The following is a 20,690-nucleotide window of genomic DNA, read 5'->3' as shown; positions in this document are numbered from 1 at the left end:
GAAAATTAACAATGTGAAAATAATGAGAATTAGTAATAAAACACTAAAATTGGAATTCAAGGAATTGGAGTCGTAAACAACTTTAAATATCTAGGAGATATGTTGTCAAGGAATACATATAATAATACAGAGATTATCTCAATTTATTTATTTATTATAGACCCATCAACTTCCCGGACTATTTAGGGTCTGTTCATAATTATACAATGTACATTATATTCACATCAATTAAAATATAAATAATACAATACATGAAATATAAATTATCTAGGGTAAGATTAAAAGTGTAGTATAGAGTATATTTATATTGTGGATATTGAACAATATTATTATATATATGGCAGTAATCCTACAACAGTTAAGAAGTTCATCAGCTTATCTAAGTTCTTTAGCTGAAGACACTGGTCCATCGTTTCTCCTAAATTGAAAAGTCATCTCTACGAGTTGTATCTTCCACGCTCAGTTAGTATGTGTTTGTCAGTTAGTGATGAACCACATTCAACGCACAGCGGTGAACTTCATCACTTAATTATAAATTCATGGATCAGTTTGCATTGGACAATTCTAAGACGCGAGAATATGCTTCAATTGCGCCTGCTGATGTTGGTGGTGTTAAGGCCCTGATAAAACCCTTTTTTTCACCTCCCAAAGCTTATTGTTTTCTATTAGGTCCCATCCGAGTTGGTCTAGATGCCTAAAAATAGAACGCCTCACGATTTTGAGTGTTATCCTTGCACAAGGGCTATGCTACTCTCCTCTATATCGTTCCAATTTTAGTATATGTATCACCGAAGCAAATACAGATTGTCTCGAGATGACCTAAAACAAGAAATTATGTATGGGACAATCGCAATATGATTTACAAAACAATGGATAAACTAAAAATAGTACAAACAAAAGGACAAATGTTATGAATTGTGCTGTGATCAATAAAACTGGTGTGCAAGATCGATATAGTTAGATGATGTAAAACATAATTGTGTGGTAGAATAGAAAATAACTAAACGAAGGAACAAAAGAGGGAAAGAAAAATAATAGGTAAAACAATGTGTCTCAACTCATGACCGATATTAATACTTGATCGTATCTAGGAAGCTTCTTTAGATACTGCTCCATGCAATATTAATCATCAGAAAGCGAATCATCACGTATAAACTTGTAGGCCTTTCGTAGTTAAACTTCGGTGGTGTGGATACCGATATTAAAGCTACAAATCAAAGGGATCACTCACTCACATCTCACAAAAACTTTTAATAGAATAGATTTCTAATCTCTTTTATACAGAATAGTTAATTACTATTTTCAGCCAAATGTACGGTTCGACTGTTTTATTCAATTCATGATGTCAGACAAAGATGTACGAACAATTTCCTTTATAAATTGTGAGAGAGGAAAGGACGGAGATAATTGCTTGGAGCAGTTAATTTTATATGTGCTTATATATTCGAACGGTAGTATAAGCGAGATCGAGATGTACATATTCCTTTACGTACTAACTTAATAAAAAAGAAAACTTAAACTTTAAAAAAGAAAAGGAAAAAAAACTACTGAATTCTATTAGCATGCAATTAATAATTTCATTTTAAAGGAAGTTTCATATTTGACAATACAATAGAACTTTTTGACAATACAATAGAATTGTTTTATTATATTTACATTTAACTCTTTTCCACACTTAGAGTTCTAGAGTAGAGGTAGAGTTCTAGGCGCGTTTTTTTATGTAGTAGTATCCCGTGGAGGCCTATACCACCTAATTAATAATTTTATATCCAAGTAATGTATTTTACTTTCATTAGAGAGCATATTTACATTTTTACATTTAGTTCTGAAACATTCATGTCTCATTTATATACACAAATTGAAACAAGTCTTCTTTGATTTTTATTATATGCTTTTAAAAATTGTATTAATTTAAAAGCAATGTCAGAAAGCCTCTTCGTGGCTTATCTTTACACCATTTGAATCCTATATTACCTAAGAGTGTACAAAGGGATGTTCTACATGCTTCAAAGACCATAACTCATAGCTCCAAATTATCTATGGATAATTTCTTCTGAAATAATTGTATTAAATTATGTTAGTATTGAAAAAACTATTCAGTATTTTAATACATTTCATATATTTAATCTTTGATAGAGCTAACATCAAGGTGGTCTTGTTACGTCACCCGCTTCGTATGAGGACCGTTTCTTTTCAATGAATCTAATATTACATTTTTCATTTTTTGATATATTTTAATGACCGTGCCCATACTAATATTCAGTGCAGCTGCGACATGCTAAAAATGCTTTCAATAAAAACCGCAGCAACTTAATATTTAACAGTAAAGATGCTTACCTCTTTAATGTTATCTTTAACATTATCTCGTTCCTGTTCGAAGTAACTGATTAGAGACGCAATCTGTTCTGTCTGGCATCGGCATTTTTAATCAGAATAATAATAAGCAGCGATTTGAAATTTATCAAAACAAGCAAAGCATTAAAACACGCTTGCTGGTTTATAATCCCTTATTATTTTTGTTTTGAAGAATTTTGCATACGTTTGACAGACGGACGACTCTGTCTGGCTGGTTCGGTTACATGTCCGAACTTATCAGGCATCATAGGGTCTCTTTTTAACTGGAATAAATGAGAAGGAAATATTATCTGATTCCGAAACGAATTTACAAATTGCGGTAGGCAATACATTAAACATATTAATGACGTATGTTCACAGCAACTTCGAATAGACCATATATTTCTTATTCAAGATACATTTTATAGGAATCAAATGACAGAAAAAAATGAAACTATAGTCTATCCAATAAAAGAGCCAATGCGCGTTATTAATATTTAAGACGACAGCATGTGGCAAAGTTGTTGCATCAAATTGAATATTTGGTTCGGCACGTTTGCCGGTTTATAAGCTCTAATTATTATCACTAGCATTTTGAAGAATTATATAGGCATTTGGCAACAGGGACGACGCATCAGGTAGCATCCCGTCTCTTTTCCCGAAGGTAAAATCCGAAAAATCTACTCCGATTTCAAAACTAATTTAAAATTTTACAAACTGCATTTGGTAGTATATTCGACGTCATCTATGACGTGAATTGGCTGTTTTATTGAAAGGACTAAAATATCATTGCATATAAAAGGTAACGCAATCACGTGACACTCATGGTGTTACAGTAAAAAGTAGCATATCAAACGACACTAGCGCCACATTTTCCTACTTTCAACTAATACTTCAGCTATTGTTAAATGACATGTACGCGACAACTGTCAACGTCACCATGGTAAATCCACGATATATTTAATACAAATAGTTCCCAAGGCTACCAATGGGAATCTGTTGTTATTATATAACAACAATCGCTAAAACAAAACAAAGCAATATCATTAAACTGTTTACAAGAAATCAACACTGCGGTATCAGTTGGAATTGAAAAAAAATATTTACTGTTATACTTAATGTTAATCATTAATTAAATATGTGTTCAAATTAAAAGCTCGTTCGGTTTGTTGCCACTGTCATTTTAGTCAACGGAGGTTCATTATTAATTGTCGCTTATTGCAATTCATTCGCGATAACCATTAGTTTTGAGGTTATCTGAGAAAAAAGTAAATTATCTATTTAATGATAGATAACATCACATATAACCGCATTTTTATCAAGATGATGGTTTTCAGATAGGACAGATGACTCAGAATACAATACTGGCAAAACGTTCGTTATAATGTTAAAAATTTTACTCAAATATAATAACTAAATACTAATACTATGTTTTTTTACCTTATTCTATTCATATTACTAAACATACCCCTATACACTATAAGATAGTATTAAAACAAATGTTTTTGTGTTGTGTTATTATGGTTTTTAATTGTTACAAAATGACAGATAACCTTGCCTATGTCAAAGTCATTTCATCATTAGTTGGAGCGATTTTCTATGTCTACTTTATATTTTGCACAATAAATTTACATTTGAACTTAATTTCACATAGAATTGCATTATTCTTTAATTTTAATACGCAGAAAATTGAAGATTTATCATTATTTTTTTAATGTACACAATTTTTAGCAGGTGTTTAAATAAACGCCAAAAAATCTAGGAAAATTAATTCACAAACACAAACAGTATTTTCCAATTCATTCGAAAATGAACGTTTGTTTGAGTAGTAGGCCGTGGAATGGACGTCATTTTTCGTAAGAATGATTGAACTCAATGGAGAAATTCTTGGGTGAAGTGATGCGTGACGTCACCGAGACCAAGTAGTCACTGACGTCTTTCTCACCATGTGATCTAACCTAATCTTCGACATTAAAATGACCGCATATTTTTAGGATTCGTATAGATGTGTGCGGAGATGAGAATAAACAGAAACAAATTCCTTTCTACGTTTGATTGGATCTATTTTTACTATGTTAATGGATAAGAAGTATTTTCATTAAAAAAACTGTTTCGATCGATCGAAATATATTTAACATCTGCGTGAAAGTTATAGTTTGACGTTAATGTCGATATTATTTGTAAGTTTGTAAATAACAAATATTATAACTTAATCAGACCAAAAATGATATGTTTGGGTATACAATGAATTGGTTTTGTGGTTTCATGTATATAACAGAGGTGCATCTGTTCATATATTAGCATTATTTGAAGATATAGATAAATTTGCGGTTTTTAGGTTAGTTTCTATTTTATATTTTTGTGAAATATCCCCTATGTTAATAACGTAAGAATGTCAATTTTGTGGTCGATAGGCAATGTGACTTACAGATAAAAATATACGTAAATTACCACTGGGATATTATAGAATTATAAAATATTTGACCAAAAATAACACATTAGTTAATTTTTTGTCGGGAGTTGTCTTTTTCAACGTTTATTTCATATATCAATCAATATCATTGTTAATGTTGTTGGCTAGATTTGACAGAAAAAAAAGGTATAACTCTAATTATTTGGTTAGCTTGACATTTACAGTTTGATTCTGTTTTACAGTTTTCTTTATATTGTGTTTGTTGTTGATTTTGATTTGAATTATTGAAGAAAATATAGGATAATACAGTTTTTACCCAAAATATTAAAAATACCTTGACAATGTGATTTACAGAAAAAAATATTGGTAAGTTACCATTGGGTTATTAAATAATTATAAAATATTTGACCAAAAACAACAAATTAGTTAATTTCTTGTGGGAGATGTCAATTTCAACGACTTTTTCATACACCGATCAATATAATTGTTAATATTGTTGCCTAAACTTGACAGTATAAAAAATGTATAACTCTAATTATTTGGTTTGACATTTACAGTGTGATTCTGTTTTATAGTTTTCTTGGGATTTGATTGCTATATTTGAAGAAAATATTTAATTATACAATTTTTACTCAGGGTATTAAAATATCTTGTGAAAGGTTGTTACAATTCTGTTAAAATAATCAAAGAATGTGGTATATTGGAGGATATTGCATATACATGTATGAAAAAGTCTATTTTTTAAACAAAATATCGCAACATTTCTCGGAAAATATAATCGATTATCAGTTTTACAAATGCATTCCTTGTTTTTGCTACAACCAATGGCGCTAACAGCCAACTGTAGCCCTCGAAGGCTTACAAGAAAGTCCTCGCCGATGGCAAAGTCGTGCCGTGGCAATTGCCGACGAACTGTTAAAAGTTGGAAACGGGTTAGTCGTGGTGTAGCAATCGTGCGAGCGGTCCATGCCCAGCTCGATCGTCTTCCGTCATTCACGTGGTTATTTTCAGAAGAGCACGCCGGCGACATTGGCGTTCTCCCATTCACAATTTTCCATTATTGTTATTTTGTGCGTGAGTCATCGCGGTTGTAGTGATTTGATTTTCCTTTTAATTTGGAACGAAATAAAACATATATCGTCAAGTTTCCATCCCCATCAAGTAGGTGCACTCTCATTTTTTTCGAATTTAGTTCATTGGCGCAAAGTTGAAGTTTTTGGTTGAAAAAACAGCAATGTAATTTATATTTGTTGTTAATTTAAATAATATTATTATTAAATAAATCAAATACTACTTTTTTCCTCTATTAAGTTTTTTTGTTGTCAAAATAATTAATGACACTTACAAATATTTGGTAATTTTTTGTTCTTTAAATGCGTGTCCTTAATACAATATATTATAGATTTTCGAAATTAATAGAGATTAAATTTTATCATTATATGTTGGCAAATATTTTTTTTGTACAAGATGATACATTCTGCTGCTCTTAACTTTTTTTTAATTCATTTTATTGGTGAATGTGTGAAAATAAGTACATATTTGAATCATTTTATGTAGATAAATAAACAAGAGATATTTTTAAAATTATACTGTATTATTATCATCGTTTCTTCAAGTTTTATGAGTTAAATTTTACAATGAAAATGACGTGAAAATTTGATACTTTTTTGTCTAGGCCGTATCATGTATCAAATATTAAAAATAAAATATTTGCTATTCTTTTTCATCTTTATTTGAAAATAAATAAATTAAGTATTCAATTGGATCATTAAAGATCTGTAAATCAAATATATTTCTTAAAATTAGTTTTTTACTAAATAAATTCTAAGAATTATGTTTTACGATGAAAATTTCTTTGGAAAAATTATATTTTCTTAACCATGAATAAAGATCCCGCTGGTTATAAAGCGTAGTTTTTCGAATCATATTGTGTAGTGAACAATTTGTGTAAAGATGATACATTCTGCTGTATATGAGATGTTTTCAATTCTTTTTTATTCGTTAAGCTTGCTGTGCCATTCTTCTTTTATTTTAAAATAAATAATTAAGTGTTCAATTTTAGTTTTAAGAATTATGTTTTACGATGAAAATTTCTTTGGAAATATGATATTTGCTTAACCGTGAATAAAGGTCCCGCTGGTTATAAAGCGTAGTTTTTCGAATCATATTGTGTAGTGAACAATTTGTGTAAAGATGATACATTCTGCTGTATATGAGATGTTTTCAATTCTTTTTTATTCGTTAAGCTTGCTGTGCCATTCTTTTTTTATTTTAAAATAAATACTTAAGTGTTCAATTTTAGTTTTAAGAATTTTGTTTTACGATGAAAATTTCTTTGGAAAAATGATATTTGCTTAACCGTGAATAAAGATCCCGCTGGTTATAAAGCGTAGTTTTTCGAATCATATTGTGAAGTGAACATTTCGTGTAAAAATGATACATTCTGCTGTATATGAGATGTTTTCTATTATTTTTATTCTTATAGCTTTTTGTAATTTAACTTATTGCCGAATGTGCGAAAACAAGCGCATATTTGAATCGTTATATTTGGGTAAAAAAACAAAATAAATTTTTAAATTAAATTAAATATTACAATCGTTTCTTCTTATTTTATAACCTTAGTTAAATTTTGTTTTAGAAATAATGTGAAAAGTTGTCTAGGCCATGATATGGATTAAATATTTGCTGTCCTTTTCTATTTTTATTTGAAAATAAATATCTAAATTTTAAATTGGATCATTATAGGTCTGTAAAAATAAAATATATTTGTTAAGAATTAAATATCTTTCTTGGTAAATGTGACCAGGGAAACTGAAGGGCTCTACATCCTACAACAATCACAAAACTATATATTTTCTGAAAATCAAGAGGCTGACGTGTCGAAAATACATATACATATTGACATGTATATTTTTTGGACTGAATTTTACAAGGACTGAAATAAAAATGATGAAGCCTATAAAATATATTATTTGTAGGTACATTATTTTTTCTATTTTTTCTACATTCCTTTCTATTTTTCCATAACTACTTTTAATTGTAAATATTAAGAACAGCTGATATTTTTTTTTATAAAACACTTGCTTCTTTATATAATTTCATTTTGCAGGGGAAATATGGTTAATACTGTATAAAAGTCATTGGTTTGGTTGTTTTTTATAATAAGATATACTGTATTTTTCCTGTTCTTATAACTTTTAACAGAACTAATTTAATCGTATATGTAAAGATGACAGATAATTTTAGATATTTTATTGTTGAAAAGTAACGAATAGTGGTAAAAATTCTTTGGTTTGATCACTCTATTGTATGTATAATCAAGATTTCTTAGCATTTTCTCTTCTTTTTTATACATAGTTCATTTATACATATAAATCATATTTTCAGGTAAAATCTTATAGAAACCTAACCATTTCCTTAGTATATGTTATGACCGAATATCTTCATTTCTGATTAACTAATTAATTTATATAAGAAGTATAAAGAAGGACAAATTGTATAAAGAAGATACGTTTCATGAAATGTTGACACATTCTTTGATATAAATAACTATACGTTATTATATGGTTTATTTGGTTCGTATTAATAACGAAATCACAATTATAGAATCTATAGTACATTTAAATTTAAAACATTTTAAGGAACTCTGTATTTTCAGTATATAGTATATTTAAGTTCTCGTTTTCATATTCTTATTTTTAATTTTAGTACCAACTAAATAACGAGAAAACAGACTGTTGATAATTTAAGGAAATCTAAAATGTTAAAGGTCTGTAATTCTAGTGAATTTTCATTTATTAATAATATTTCGATACTTCATTCACTTCCTGGAATTCAGCGTCTATTTGTTAAGTTGTATTTTGTAAGTAAGTTGACCAATAACTTATTTTTAGTTTTATAGCTTTCTAGATATTATATACCTCATATTTTTTATTTTTACCTCAATATTATGTTATTTTTCTATTTTTATATATAAAATACCTGACGTTTTCTTATGTTAAATAACGACACGAAAATATTTTCATGTCAAAACATCGTTGTTTCTGTGGATGTGTTAACTGGCGTTTGGTACCAACGATTAATTTTCAAGATTTTTTTTTATTGCAGGATCCGACCGCAATGTATCGAAAACTGATAGGTGTCTGTATTATGTTCCTAGCGCTTTTCGGCGCTATAGTAGCGCATTATCAGTGTCCTAAATACTCCAACATCATGCCCTGCAAGTGCACATCCGTGACCAACAAACACAAAACCCCTGCTATAGAGTGCGAGAAGATGCCGTCGTATGAACAGGTAACATTATCTATAGAGTAGAGTGAACAAGTAATTTTAAATTCATAATCAAATAGATTTTAAAGATCGTTCGAATTAAAATTGGAATAAAAGTAGTATGTTTAGAAAGTTTGGAGCCATATATAAACGTACGTGGAATATCTAGTGGATAAATAATCTTAGATATATTATTTTTCACTCTAAACGACATTCATTGAATTGTTACAATATATTTTCTTTGAAAATAGGTTTCACCTTTGGAAAATATTTCTTAAATTAGAATACAAACAGCCAGTGGTTACTGGAGCTAGATCTGGACTGTATGGAAGATAACATACTATTTCACAACGTAATTCGTTCCGTTTTGCTCTTGTTTTTTAAGCTATTGTTTTGAAAATCGCAAAAGTTGGTTCACTAATACATTTGTAACTTTGAAACCAAACATCAGATTATCATGAAACTTGTTTGATGGTTAGGACTATGAGATTGGGTTTAGAGAGGTTAGGAGACAGTTTCATTGAATTGCTACAATATATATTAATCAAAAAGTTTTCATTATTTTTTACTACCATTTTTTATTTTCCCGTCATTCTGACATTTTCAATGGATATCTGCAGTAACAGTGCTATTCTATTTTAGCAGCTTATATGCGTTGCAAAATTTTATGACCATTGATGTCCCACTTCAAGTAATCTGATTGGCCAATTTAAATCTCCATTATAGGTACCTGTAAAAAATATTTCGCTGTGAAGACATTTGACGTCACGTTTAATTGACCAATAAAATTTAAATAAAAAACAATTTAATTTCTGAAAAAAAATTATTAAATAACATTCAATAAATGAAATAAATATAATCTAAACTTAAATTAATATATCTATAAAATATAAATATTATATATATATAAAATCGTAAACAAAGGACTTTGGAAAAAATCAAAATTAATTCTTCAGTCTTTTCCCTTCTTCATATTTCTTTAGTGCCATCAATTTAATCTATTAAGATCTCAATATATTCTATTAGAGATCTACTACACTTCTGTCATTTTGTTTTCTTATACTGAAGGCAAACTTTTGATTAATTCCATGTTAAAATTCTGTGTACCTATTTTATCCAATAGTATATAGGGCACCTTATTATTTCTAATATTCTAACAGGTCAATTTCAAAAGTCCCCGGCCTAATACATAGATGCCGTTACTAGAATTAAATTCACACGTTTTTTAGTTAGCCCTAACCCTCAAAAGATGCGTGTATAAACTTGACAGATGTCGCATCATTAGTTTGTGAATTATAGCATTTTGAGTGAAGCAACTATTGTTACTGTGAAAAGAATGGATAAAAGGAATTTCGCGTGTTGATAAAATATTGCTTTTTGAAGGGAAAATATACAGTTGAAGCAAAAACTTGGTTTCCGGACACTGCCCCAGGAAAATCAACCATCAAGAATGGGTATGCTAAGTTTAGAGGTGGTGAAATGAGGTTATTACAGACAAAAACATTTAAAAAATCCACAAAATGATTTTGAATGACCGTAAATTGAAATTGAATGCAATAGCAGATACTATGAGATATCAACTAAACATGCACATCATATCATTCACGAATATTTGGGTATGAGATAGCTCTGCGCAAAGTGGGTGCCGCGCGAGCTCATTTTTGACCAAAAGCAACGACGAGTTGATGATTCGGAGTAGTGTTTGAAGATGATCAAGCGTAATAAACCCGAGTTTTTGCATCGATATGTGACAATGGATGAAACATGGCTCCATTATTTCACTCCGAAGTCGAATCGACGGTCATCCGAGTGGTCTGTACACGATGAACCCGCTCCAAAGCGTGGGAAGACGCAACAGTCGGCTGGCAAGGTTATGGCGTCTGTATTTTGGGATGCGCATGGAATAATTTTCATTGACTACCTTGAAAAAGGAAGGATCATCAACAGCGATTATTACATAGCGTTATTGGACCGTTTGAAGGACGAAATCGCCGAAAACGGGCCGAATTTGAAGAAAAAGAAAGTGCTGCTTCACCAAGACAATGCACCGTGTCAGAAAGCCATTAATTGGGCTTCGAATTGCATCCTCATGCATTGTATTCTCCAGATCTGGCCCCCAATGACTATTTCCTGATCTCAGATCTTAAAAGAATGATCGCTCGGAAGAAATTCTCGTCGAATGAATAGGTGATCGCTAAAACTGAGGCCTATGTTGAAGCAATCGCCGGATAAAATAAAGGAGGTAGCTCAAAAATCTACTGACAGTATAATAAAACAATTTTCTAGGGCATAAGATATTGCCTTGACTGTTTGTTCGTATAGCAACATCTGGAATTGAAGTTATAGAGTTATCCCCCGTTAGTTAAAAAATTATCTTATGATGAGTGCTTCAAATGATCTCTCAAAAATACTAGCCGAAGATGTATAGTCGTCAATCCATGAGCTTTAATAGATCCAAAAAGAATTGCAAAACTATCTTGATCTAGTAGCCTTAAGCCAATAGATTTATTCGGATAATTACATTTTTTTTTCTTTAATGAAATGAACCCTTTAAGGTAATAGTTATATTTTAAATTAATGACCTTTTAACAAATTTGTTCTTACTTGGGCATTAAATTTTGCAGTATTTAAGTGCTGAGTCGCTTAGAACCAAAATTCCTCGTGTATTGAATTTCGGTTAATCCTCTCCCAATAGGTTTGCATTCAGGAGCTATTGTTTTAGTGGAGTTGAGTAACTATTGACCCCAGAAGAACATTATATAGCCGTTTTCATAGCTTCTTTCAGAAGGGGATTAATTTCTAAAATTAAAAAATAAATATTTGATAATTATATGTATGAATAAACTTACCCCCACTTACAACAACAAAACATGCTGTAACGATCATAAATGTCTTTGATACTTAATCCATTCAGTTTGGGATTTTTAACATTATCAACCATTTCTTAATGACAGCCCAATTCTTCTTCGAAGGAAAAAGATTCTGCATTTCCTTACTATCTGTGCATCCGGGTACACAACACTTCCTAGATCGAGAATTCACTTTACTGATTGTACTACCGACTTATATATACTAATGAACTAATAATTTAATCTCTAAATGTTATAAAAATCTAAACGTACTATTCCTTACGTCAGTCATACTGAAACGCACAGAATAAATAAACAATAAACGCGCCATAGAAAGGAAGTGAGCCAATCAGATCTCGTGGCGGCTCTTAGCATTGCAATTAAAGCAAGTAATAAGTTAAAAGTAGCAACATCTATATGTTGGACGTCGAGAAACATTTCCCCAAAATTTCCCATACAGTTAAATCTCTATTTCTCTGTGGTCATAATACGCCAGAGAAAACTATTTCTTTGTTGCCAATGAAACTGCGATGTTCAAACCCAAACTGTTTGAAATCGAATTTTCAGTCAATATGATAGCCATTTACTATTTTGGGATCTTTTCTATCGCATGAAAATATCTGGAAACAGTTGATGGAACTGCTAATCTGTTTGAAAGTTTTTTGAGAGTTCTAAGTTTTTAGTTTTCGTTCTATAAGTCTTGCAATTCACTATCTTTATATTTCTTTGGTCCTCTAGGTCGTTCTTTATCGTTGACATTAAACTCATCATTACTCTCATCACCATAATTTATTATAGGTGATTGATGCCGTGCACGATCAAATAGTAAACATAATGTGTATCGAAAATTATTAGATTATTATATATTCATTATCACTGTCATTGTTCATCATCAGTTAAAAGCGTGTAAGCATATTGAAAATATTGTATATGAAGCTTAATCACCTCCGCTATTTTACCATCTTTTTGGCAAAAACATCTTGTTCTCAAATAACTTGTAGCTGTCATTGCAGCTTTTATAGAAATTATTTTCTAGTGGGGAATTTCACTACAGTTAATCTCTCATTATGACATATAGATAAAATATGTAACATAACAGTATCAACAAGCTTCAGACGAATAAGACATAAATTAATAAAACAACAACTTTTAGGTAAAATTTAACTTTATTTATTAAGCTACTCTTCTTCATATATATATATATATATATATATATATATATATATATATATATATATATATATATATATAGTCGTTCTAATTTTTTAATGTGCTTTCTTTATCGATTTGTATTTACAATATAAACAGCCAGTGGTTACTGGGTTTATATCTGCACTGTATGGACGATAGCATAGTATTTCAGAACGCAATTCGTTCTATGTTGCCCTTGTTTTTTAACCTATTGTTTTGAGAGTCGCAAAACTTGGTTCACTAGTACCATTGTAACTTTGAAACCACACACGAGATTTTCATGAAACTTTGGGTTTAGAGAAAGAAGTTAGATAGTTTCATTCATATGTTGATGAGATTGAGAGTTATTGATTAATGTGTTACACTAAAAATATTTATAGGTTTTTATATCAGCTGTAAATTGATATAACAAAAGAGAACAAATTATGGAAATTAAAAATGATACTACCACAACCTACACTTAATCGGTTTAAATATTGTTTAGTAGAAATAAAATTCATGAGTACATACTCAGAAGTAATTCTTCTTCATTTTGATCCGTGTGTACATTCTGTGCCAAACTATCCCACTTAAAAGGGTTATAAAATGTCTATTTGCCGCTTAACTATTTTTTATATTAGTTTGTTTATAGTGCTTAATTTTGCTGGTTGTTGCTTATCTTCTGCGATTTAAAAAAATTTTAAAAAATATTAAAATAAAGAAAGGATATTAAATTATATTAAGAAACATTGAGCCAAGAATTGTCTTAAAAAATGAGATTTCGCAGGTTAAATGGGCTGTATCAAAAAAGCGATTTATATTCACAAATGGTTTGGGATATTATTTAAGATTTTTTTCGGTTTTGGTTGGTTAATAAATTATGTAACTACATCGCAAAAGTAAAGTTTTTGTCGCCTGAGTTTATTAGAAGCAAATAACAATCTAGAATTAGCCCATAATTTTCTCTATACGATTTTTATTATAATAATTTTGGCCTAATTATTAGAAATAAGTTTCATTAAATCAGTTTTGATGAAGAGTTACATTATTTATTAATAAAAAATATAATGTCTATACGTGTTCAATAAACAACGTGAATTTGAGTTTTTCACACAACCTAAAATAATAATGTCGGTGAAAATCGAACCAAGGAGACTACTTATATTAATCATTGTTTTCTTATTAATACCAAGCAAGAACATTAGCGTTGTTTTATTCTATGAACTCATTGGGTTGTCCTAATTTTATTGTAATGATTGATTAATTACTCAATCAAATTTGATTTGACGAAGAAACGGCAAATATTTGGGCTCACGGTCAGAAAATATTAGCAAGCATCTCAGTATTAAATATGACACTTATTCTTAAGGGATTTGTAGTAGATGATGTTGCTATAGAAAGAAGTATCGAAAGGCTTCGAAAGAAAATTTTATCTTAAATGCAAGGCGATCACTTTCTATCTGATATGACATTGGTCTATTGTGGAAGTTCTATATGTAAATAATAACATAAGGAACGAGGCGATTGGGTTCCTCTATTACTGCGATATTATGTTTGTGATTGTGTGTAGTTATGATTCTTTTTAGGCAAGAGCGTAAAATTCGATAATAACATGGTAGGATGTCTTCAGGGTTCGTTTCTAAGTCACAATTCAGTGAAAACGATGGCAAAAATCCATGAATTGGTCTTTGAATTACTTCCTCATCTACCGTATTCTCCAGATCTGGCCCCCAGCGACTATTTCCTGTTCTCAGATCTCAAAAGAATGCTCGCTGGGAAGAAATTTTCGTCGAATGAAGAGGTGATCGACGAAACCGAGGCCTATTTTGAAGCAAAGGACAAATCATACTACAAAAATGGTATCGAAAAGTTGGAGGGTCGCTATAATCAGTGTATCACCCTTGAAGGGGATTATGTTGAATAAAAAAAAGTAATTTTGCCAAAAAAATGTGTTTCAATATAGTAGGCCGGGGACTTTTCAAGTGACCTGTTTTATAAGTTTTAAAGTCATATATGTTTAGTAATACTTGTTCCACGTTCCATACAAGTCACACTATAGCGTGTTTGAAACCTAATAGACCATAGAATACAAGTTCTTGTGCTTTGAAAACACAGATTGCTGAAATGTGATTAGGAGTCAGAATTGATTTGGTCAATTGATTGATTGAGTCTTGGTCTCGCAAATTTCGATTTTAGAGTTAAATTACGACTTTGCCAGCCACTTGTTGATAACGTCGACCGAAAGGTATATCGACATATATCATCCCTTTATTTTCTATTTTCTATTACATTCTATTTCACGAAACTAAGCATCTAAAATAAAACAGCTTTGAACCATTTATAACTTTCCAACTGGATAATAAAATAAGCTCGATACTTGGATACAGTGGGCCGAGTTTCTAAAAGAAACGAAATTGAGTCATTCTTTAAATGATAACGGGTGATGAAGAGTGGATTATTTATGATAATAATGTGCGCGCAATGATGCCAAGAAAGCTGATGCTAATGATAGAAAATGGATTTGAAAATGAATTACTCATCATGGGATGCTTGAACCAGGCCAAACTATTCATTCGACTCTCTACTATCAACAACTGCATCGTCATCACAGTAGAGTCCAGAGCTTATCCCTTTACGACCTCCACTTGATTTGTTTATATCTCTGAAAAGCTATTTTAATGCCGTCAAAATATTTTAAATTTTAACCAGGGACTTTGGTTCACAAATATTTTAAAGAATTTTTAAGAAATTATGACTTGGTTAACCAATTTATATAATTTAAATATTATGCTAGATGACTGATTTTTTTATAAGTGTGACTTCATTATTACACCTCTTCTTATTGTTATCTTCACATTATATTTTCAGAAAAATATTTTTTATAACATCTTTATTAGATACGCTTAGTATAATCTTAATTATAAATTAGTTTATTACTACATTTCATTTGTACTTGGATTAATTCTCAAGCAAGACGAGTTCGAGAAAATACATTAATACATACTCCTCAATTATAAAATTATAGTAACTTATAGCTATAGTTTACACTAAAAGTATACACTTTATATAAGTTCGTATGGTTTTGTTCGCTTCAATCTCCTGACATCCTGCGCGCTGTCCAGCAGTTGTATTGCTTCCACGTTATTATGATTTAGTAATCTTCTTTCGTGTTTCATGGCGAAATCTTGGATAACTTCGCAAATCCATTTGATTTCCAGGTCATCGTGCAGTTCTTCGTTGGTTACGTAGCGATAGGCATTGGTAATCAATCGAAGAACCTTATTTTGACAGCGTTGTATGTTATCCGAGCCAAGGATAAAAATATTGCGAATCTGTAGCTAAATTAATAATAATGAGTATTTATATATAAAGACTGGATAATGGTTTTTCCAGAAAAATGGCAAAAGGTCATCGATATAAAATTTATTTTTGATTAATATTTTAAAATTAGAGTAATACATTTGTTTTGAAAAGCATAAGAAAATTGAAACTATATGTTCATTAATTCTAAACTGGAAGAAAAAAATAAAACAAAAATTAAATCCTCCCTGCGCAACTGTTTATTAAAGTAATTTAATTTAAATTACACGAAACTCAACCTAAGTTTATTACTAACTATATGATTCGGTAAATATCGTATTACCTATCTTTATCTTTCATCAACAATAACATTAACCAGTTCGTCGATTGTTCATGAATTAACTTCTTGTACTTACCAGCAGGTGTTTTGTTAGATGTTTTGTCTGATGACGATATAAAACTATTTTGAGTCTTTTGACTAAATTGTTGCTCTGATGAAAAAACGTTTGTAGTTCTTGGACAAAAGTTCGTTTCATTGTTGGATTGTCAGTCCAATTCCTATCGATTTACGCATCCCGATTGCCCATAAAATAAATCTGCAAGAATTTATGATTTGTATGTTATAAGCAACGTTTATTACCAAATTAGGTTACTAATTTATTTATTTATATATTCGTTTGTCCTACAATATAATACATCATTAACAATGTAATTCTTAAGGCAATGTATTGCTGTTGTTATGATTACATTAATTTCCTGTAATACTCAATTTGAATTATATCTTTTTTAACATTTCTTTGAAGTATGATGTTTTGTTTGTTATTATGTTTATGCTATGTTTGTGTGTTCTGTCAGTTCATCGGGATCGAGTATCAGATTCTTACTTGAAATTGAAGATTCATATTATTATATGAGAAAGTTCTTTTCAGTTTTATAGCCATATCTTATTATTTCTTAGGCATTCTTCCATGGCTTCCTTGATTTTAATATGAGGTTTACAAATATACTGGAAAATACAGCTTAATAGCTCCGAATCTGTCCGTGTTAATTTTGCATTGCTGCGAAATGATAAAAACCTAATTACATTACTTGACAGATGCCCGATTCCTCAAGCATATTCAGGTAAATACCTCGGAATATATCTCGATGGAAGGTTAAATTGGAAATATCATGTTAGACAAAAAGCAGGGCAGATCAGACTCAAAATCAAACAACTGTACTGGTTAGTCGGAAGTTACTCTTAACTTGACCTAACATCAAAGAGATTGGTTTATCAGTGAATCATAAAGCCAATTTGGATTACAATTACAAATTAACAATGCTTATCGCTACGTAACCATCGAACAGCTGCACGATGACATCGGAATCAAATGGATACACGAAATGATCCAAGATTTTGCTTTCAAACATGAAATAACGTTGATAAAATCACAGCAACGTTGAAGCAATATAGCTATTGGGCAGGAAAGCAGAAGATTGAAGCTACTGATTGTGGTAATTTTACATTTTAATTGGCACAACATAACCTAGTATATTCACCGCTTTATTTTAATGTCTTACAACAGTAATAAACTATTGTTATTTCCCCAATTGTAACTGATTTGTTGGCAATAAAATACGTTACCAGATGGTAGTGGAATGCTGCTTGTTCCTGGATCACAGGAGCACTGCGTCTGGGGAGTCTTTCAGTTTTATTGTGCTCATTGTTGTTGTGCTTAATATGCATGCACTGTAAGCCTATCGACTTAATTTGCAGTCACTCTTTAACGCGACATACCAGTACGACTATTATCATCTTCTGTCTCTAGCTGGTCATCAGTGCGGTTAGCACGTGAAGTAACTCGTCATACATTTGATTGACTTTGACAATCAAAGTCAGGGCGTCTTTTCCTTGGTATTCTCATGCTGTAAATTTGTGACTATAATAAAATAACGTGAAATACATTTACAAAGTATGCTTTAGTATAAACTTTATTTTAATACAAAACCAAAATCCATCCAGCCGTTCCCGAGTTTTAACGAGATTAATATAGTTGATGAGATAGCATATGTACATGAAATGGTGTAGAATTAGTGAATATGAAGAGATTTTGACTTACTTTTGGATAGATGAGCAAACAATATGTGTAGTGTCCCGAGAAAGTATGTTGTTGCAAACGGTAGGTTGTAGGCTTCCTCGTGATACATATGGTACAACCGCGTGCAAGGCTTGTTATTAGATTTTTCCTTTTTCAGTGACTTATAAATTCATGCATGGAGACCGATGTAAATGTTAGAAGTGGCCAACTGCACAGATATGACTCTTGATTTCAACGGCTTACGGACTGTGACAACTAAAATACTGTATTTACAAAATATCTCTATAATATGTTCGATATTCGTGAATTTTCTGAATTTTAATTAGTTTTCTATCATTGCAGGTGGTCACCATCCTGAACAATCATTTCCAACCGACCGATCGGATATCGCTGAAGCTGATCCAGTCCAACCTCCAGGATCTCCAGTACCGATCTTTCAGGGAATTGAACGCGACCATCGAGGATCTTATTTTAAACTATAGCTATTTAGGGTAAGTAAATACGACATTAAGAAGGACAATATTTACGAAGCGAACGTTAAGTATCGGCGTGGAGATAGCGTGGGGGAGCTAGACGTTGTTTTTCCTTGTCGTTTATCGGGTGTCGTTAAGCAAATCAGCCAAATGGAGACGTTGCCTAACTATCGCGCCCAATAGAGATTCGGAGGCTTATCGGTCGTGTTTTTGTTTTTGATTCCGACAATCAAAATGGAAGACTAGGCGCGCACATCGAACACTCGTTACTTCCGCTGATCGATCTAGGAATCGATCGATCATTTTGTAAAAAATACATTTCTTCTACAACTAGACAAGAGGTAAGAAATGCACTGAATTTAAAAGGTCCGATTAGATAGAACAATTGTGACCTTTGAAAAAATATGAAACGTTTTTCATTAAACCAATAATATAATTTTACATTGTAATCTACATAAATTTTTATTGTTTAAGACATTAAATATAACACGTAAATCATATCCCCTTGATTTAGCATTAATGAAATATGTTGCTTGATAAAGTAAAATATTGCCCCTTGATATTCTAGTGACTTTTCTCAACCACTAATGCAACACTTAAGATGACTGTAATAAAGAATCATAAAAATTTTGATTTATAACAATAATGTACCATATTTAAATTGTATTTGAATTGAGAAAATGAAGTAAAAATACTAGCAGTTTAACAAGGCAAGAAATTCAATAAAATAATAAAAATTAATAAACAAGAGGTAATATCTTTAAAGAGTAGGCAATAATAACATATTCATCATTTGGAAACTGTGAGAATAGTATGATTGAACTCAAGTGATCTATATTTGCTAAGACATCAAAATTGTTTGGATGGCAAACCTACTGAAACATTTTATAATGATAATTTGATTGATGCAAATATATTTGACATGGCTACCATAATATTAATTTTACATAATTAAACAAACTTATTACAAATATTGCAGAACAAATTTAGGGACTTATATAGACAACAAACAAAACAAATGAGGCCCAATCTCGAATAATATTAACAATATCATTCACTACAACATCAAAAAAGGTTTAAATTATATTTGATGATAGAGCTCTGTATTGTATAAAATTGCCTTGTAATATTTGGATAATTAAATGCATTTTTTTGATTATTTATTTATTACATTGTTACTAGTCGTTTCCGACTAACCTACAATTTGTCTTTATGATAACTTAAATCTAGGTATATAACTAGAGGACTCATCGGTAATATCTCAGTCTCTGGTGAAATAATGTTTATATATGTCACTGCTGTATTTTTTATTATATGCACCTCACTACACAACACTACACAAGATCAGATGGTTTGATTCTTTTGAGTCTGTGTCTTGTTCTGGTGGTATACAAAAGCTTGCAATACTTCAATATTCTCATGAAAATGGAGCCTTTCCTCATGCCCCCTTGCAATTCACTTGATTTCTTGATTGACTGGGGGTATCTGAAGGTCTCGATGTAGATAATCAGTCCTATAGTATTTGGGTGCACCCACAATACCTCTCAGGACTTTGTTCTGAAAAATTTGTATTTTATTTATACTCTTTGCAGAACATCCCCATAATTGAACTCCGTATGTCCATATAGGTTTCAATATTTGCTTATATAATAGCAATTTATTATGTACTGATAATTGTGATATTCTTCCAATTAGCCAGTACATTTTCCTATATTTCAATTCCAGTTCTTTTCTTTTCTTCTTTATATGTTCCTTCCAGCGAAGTTTTACATCGAGATTCATTCCGAGATATTTAGCGTTGTTG

General features: G+C 30.8%; 1 protein-coding gene and 1 non-coding gene across 2 annotated transcripts in view; one reads left to right on the top strand and one right to left on the bottom strand.

Annotated features, from left to right (window-relative positions):
- Window positions 1-694: 694 nt before the first annotated feature.
- LOC143199226 (U6 spliceosomal RNA) lies at window positions 695-801 on the bottom strand. The gene has a single exon (XR_013006398.1). It is a non-coding gene; the product is annotated as a U6 spliceosomal RNA (small nuclear RNA).
- A 4,846-nt stretch (window positions 802-5,647) lies between these two features.
- Window positions 5,648-20,690, top strand: part of ltl (leucine-rich repeat-containing larval translucida) — a 56,348-nt gene continuing 41,305 nt past the window's right edge. Inside the window, exons 1-3 of the mRNA XM_076407238.1 lie at window positions 5,648-5,908; window positions 8,855-9,040; window positions 18,756-18,904. Coding sequence (XP_076263353.1) covers window positions 5,714-5,908; window positions 8,855-9,040; window positions 18,756-18,904 — 530 coding nt within the window. The 5' untranslated portion in view covers window positions 5,648-5,713. The remainder of the gene's footprint in view (window positions 5,909-8,854; window positions 9,041-18,755; window positions 18,905-20,690) is intronic.

The sequence above is a fragment of the Rhynchophorus ferrugineus genome, unplaced genomic scaffold, assembly GCF_030347505.1.
Source record: "Rhynchophorus ferrugineus isolate W39M unplaced genomic scaffold, kcgeb_rfMv2 rfM6, whole genome shotgun sequence".
Classification (NCBI taxonomy): domain Eukaryota; kingdom Metazoa; phylum Arthropoda; class Insecta; order Coleoptera; family Curculionidae; genus Rhynchophorus; species Rhynchophorus ferrugineus.
Note: the sequence above shows the minus strand (reverse complement) of the source record. Positions and strands in the feature narration are given on the sequence as shown.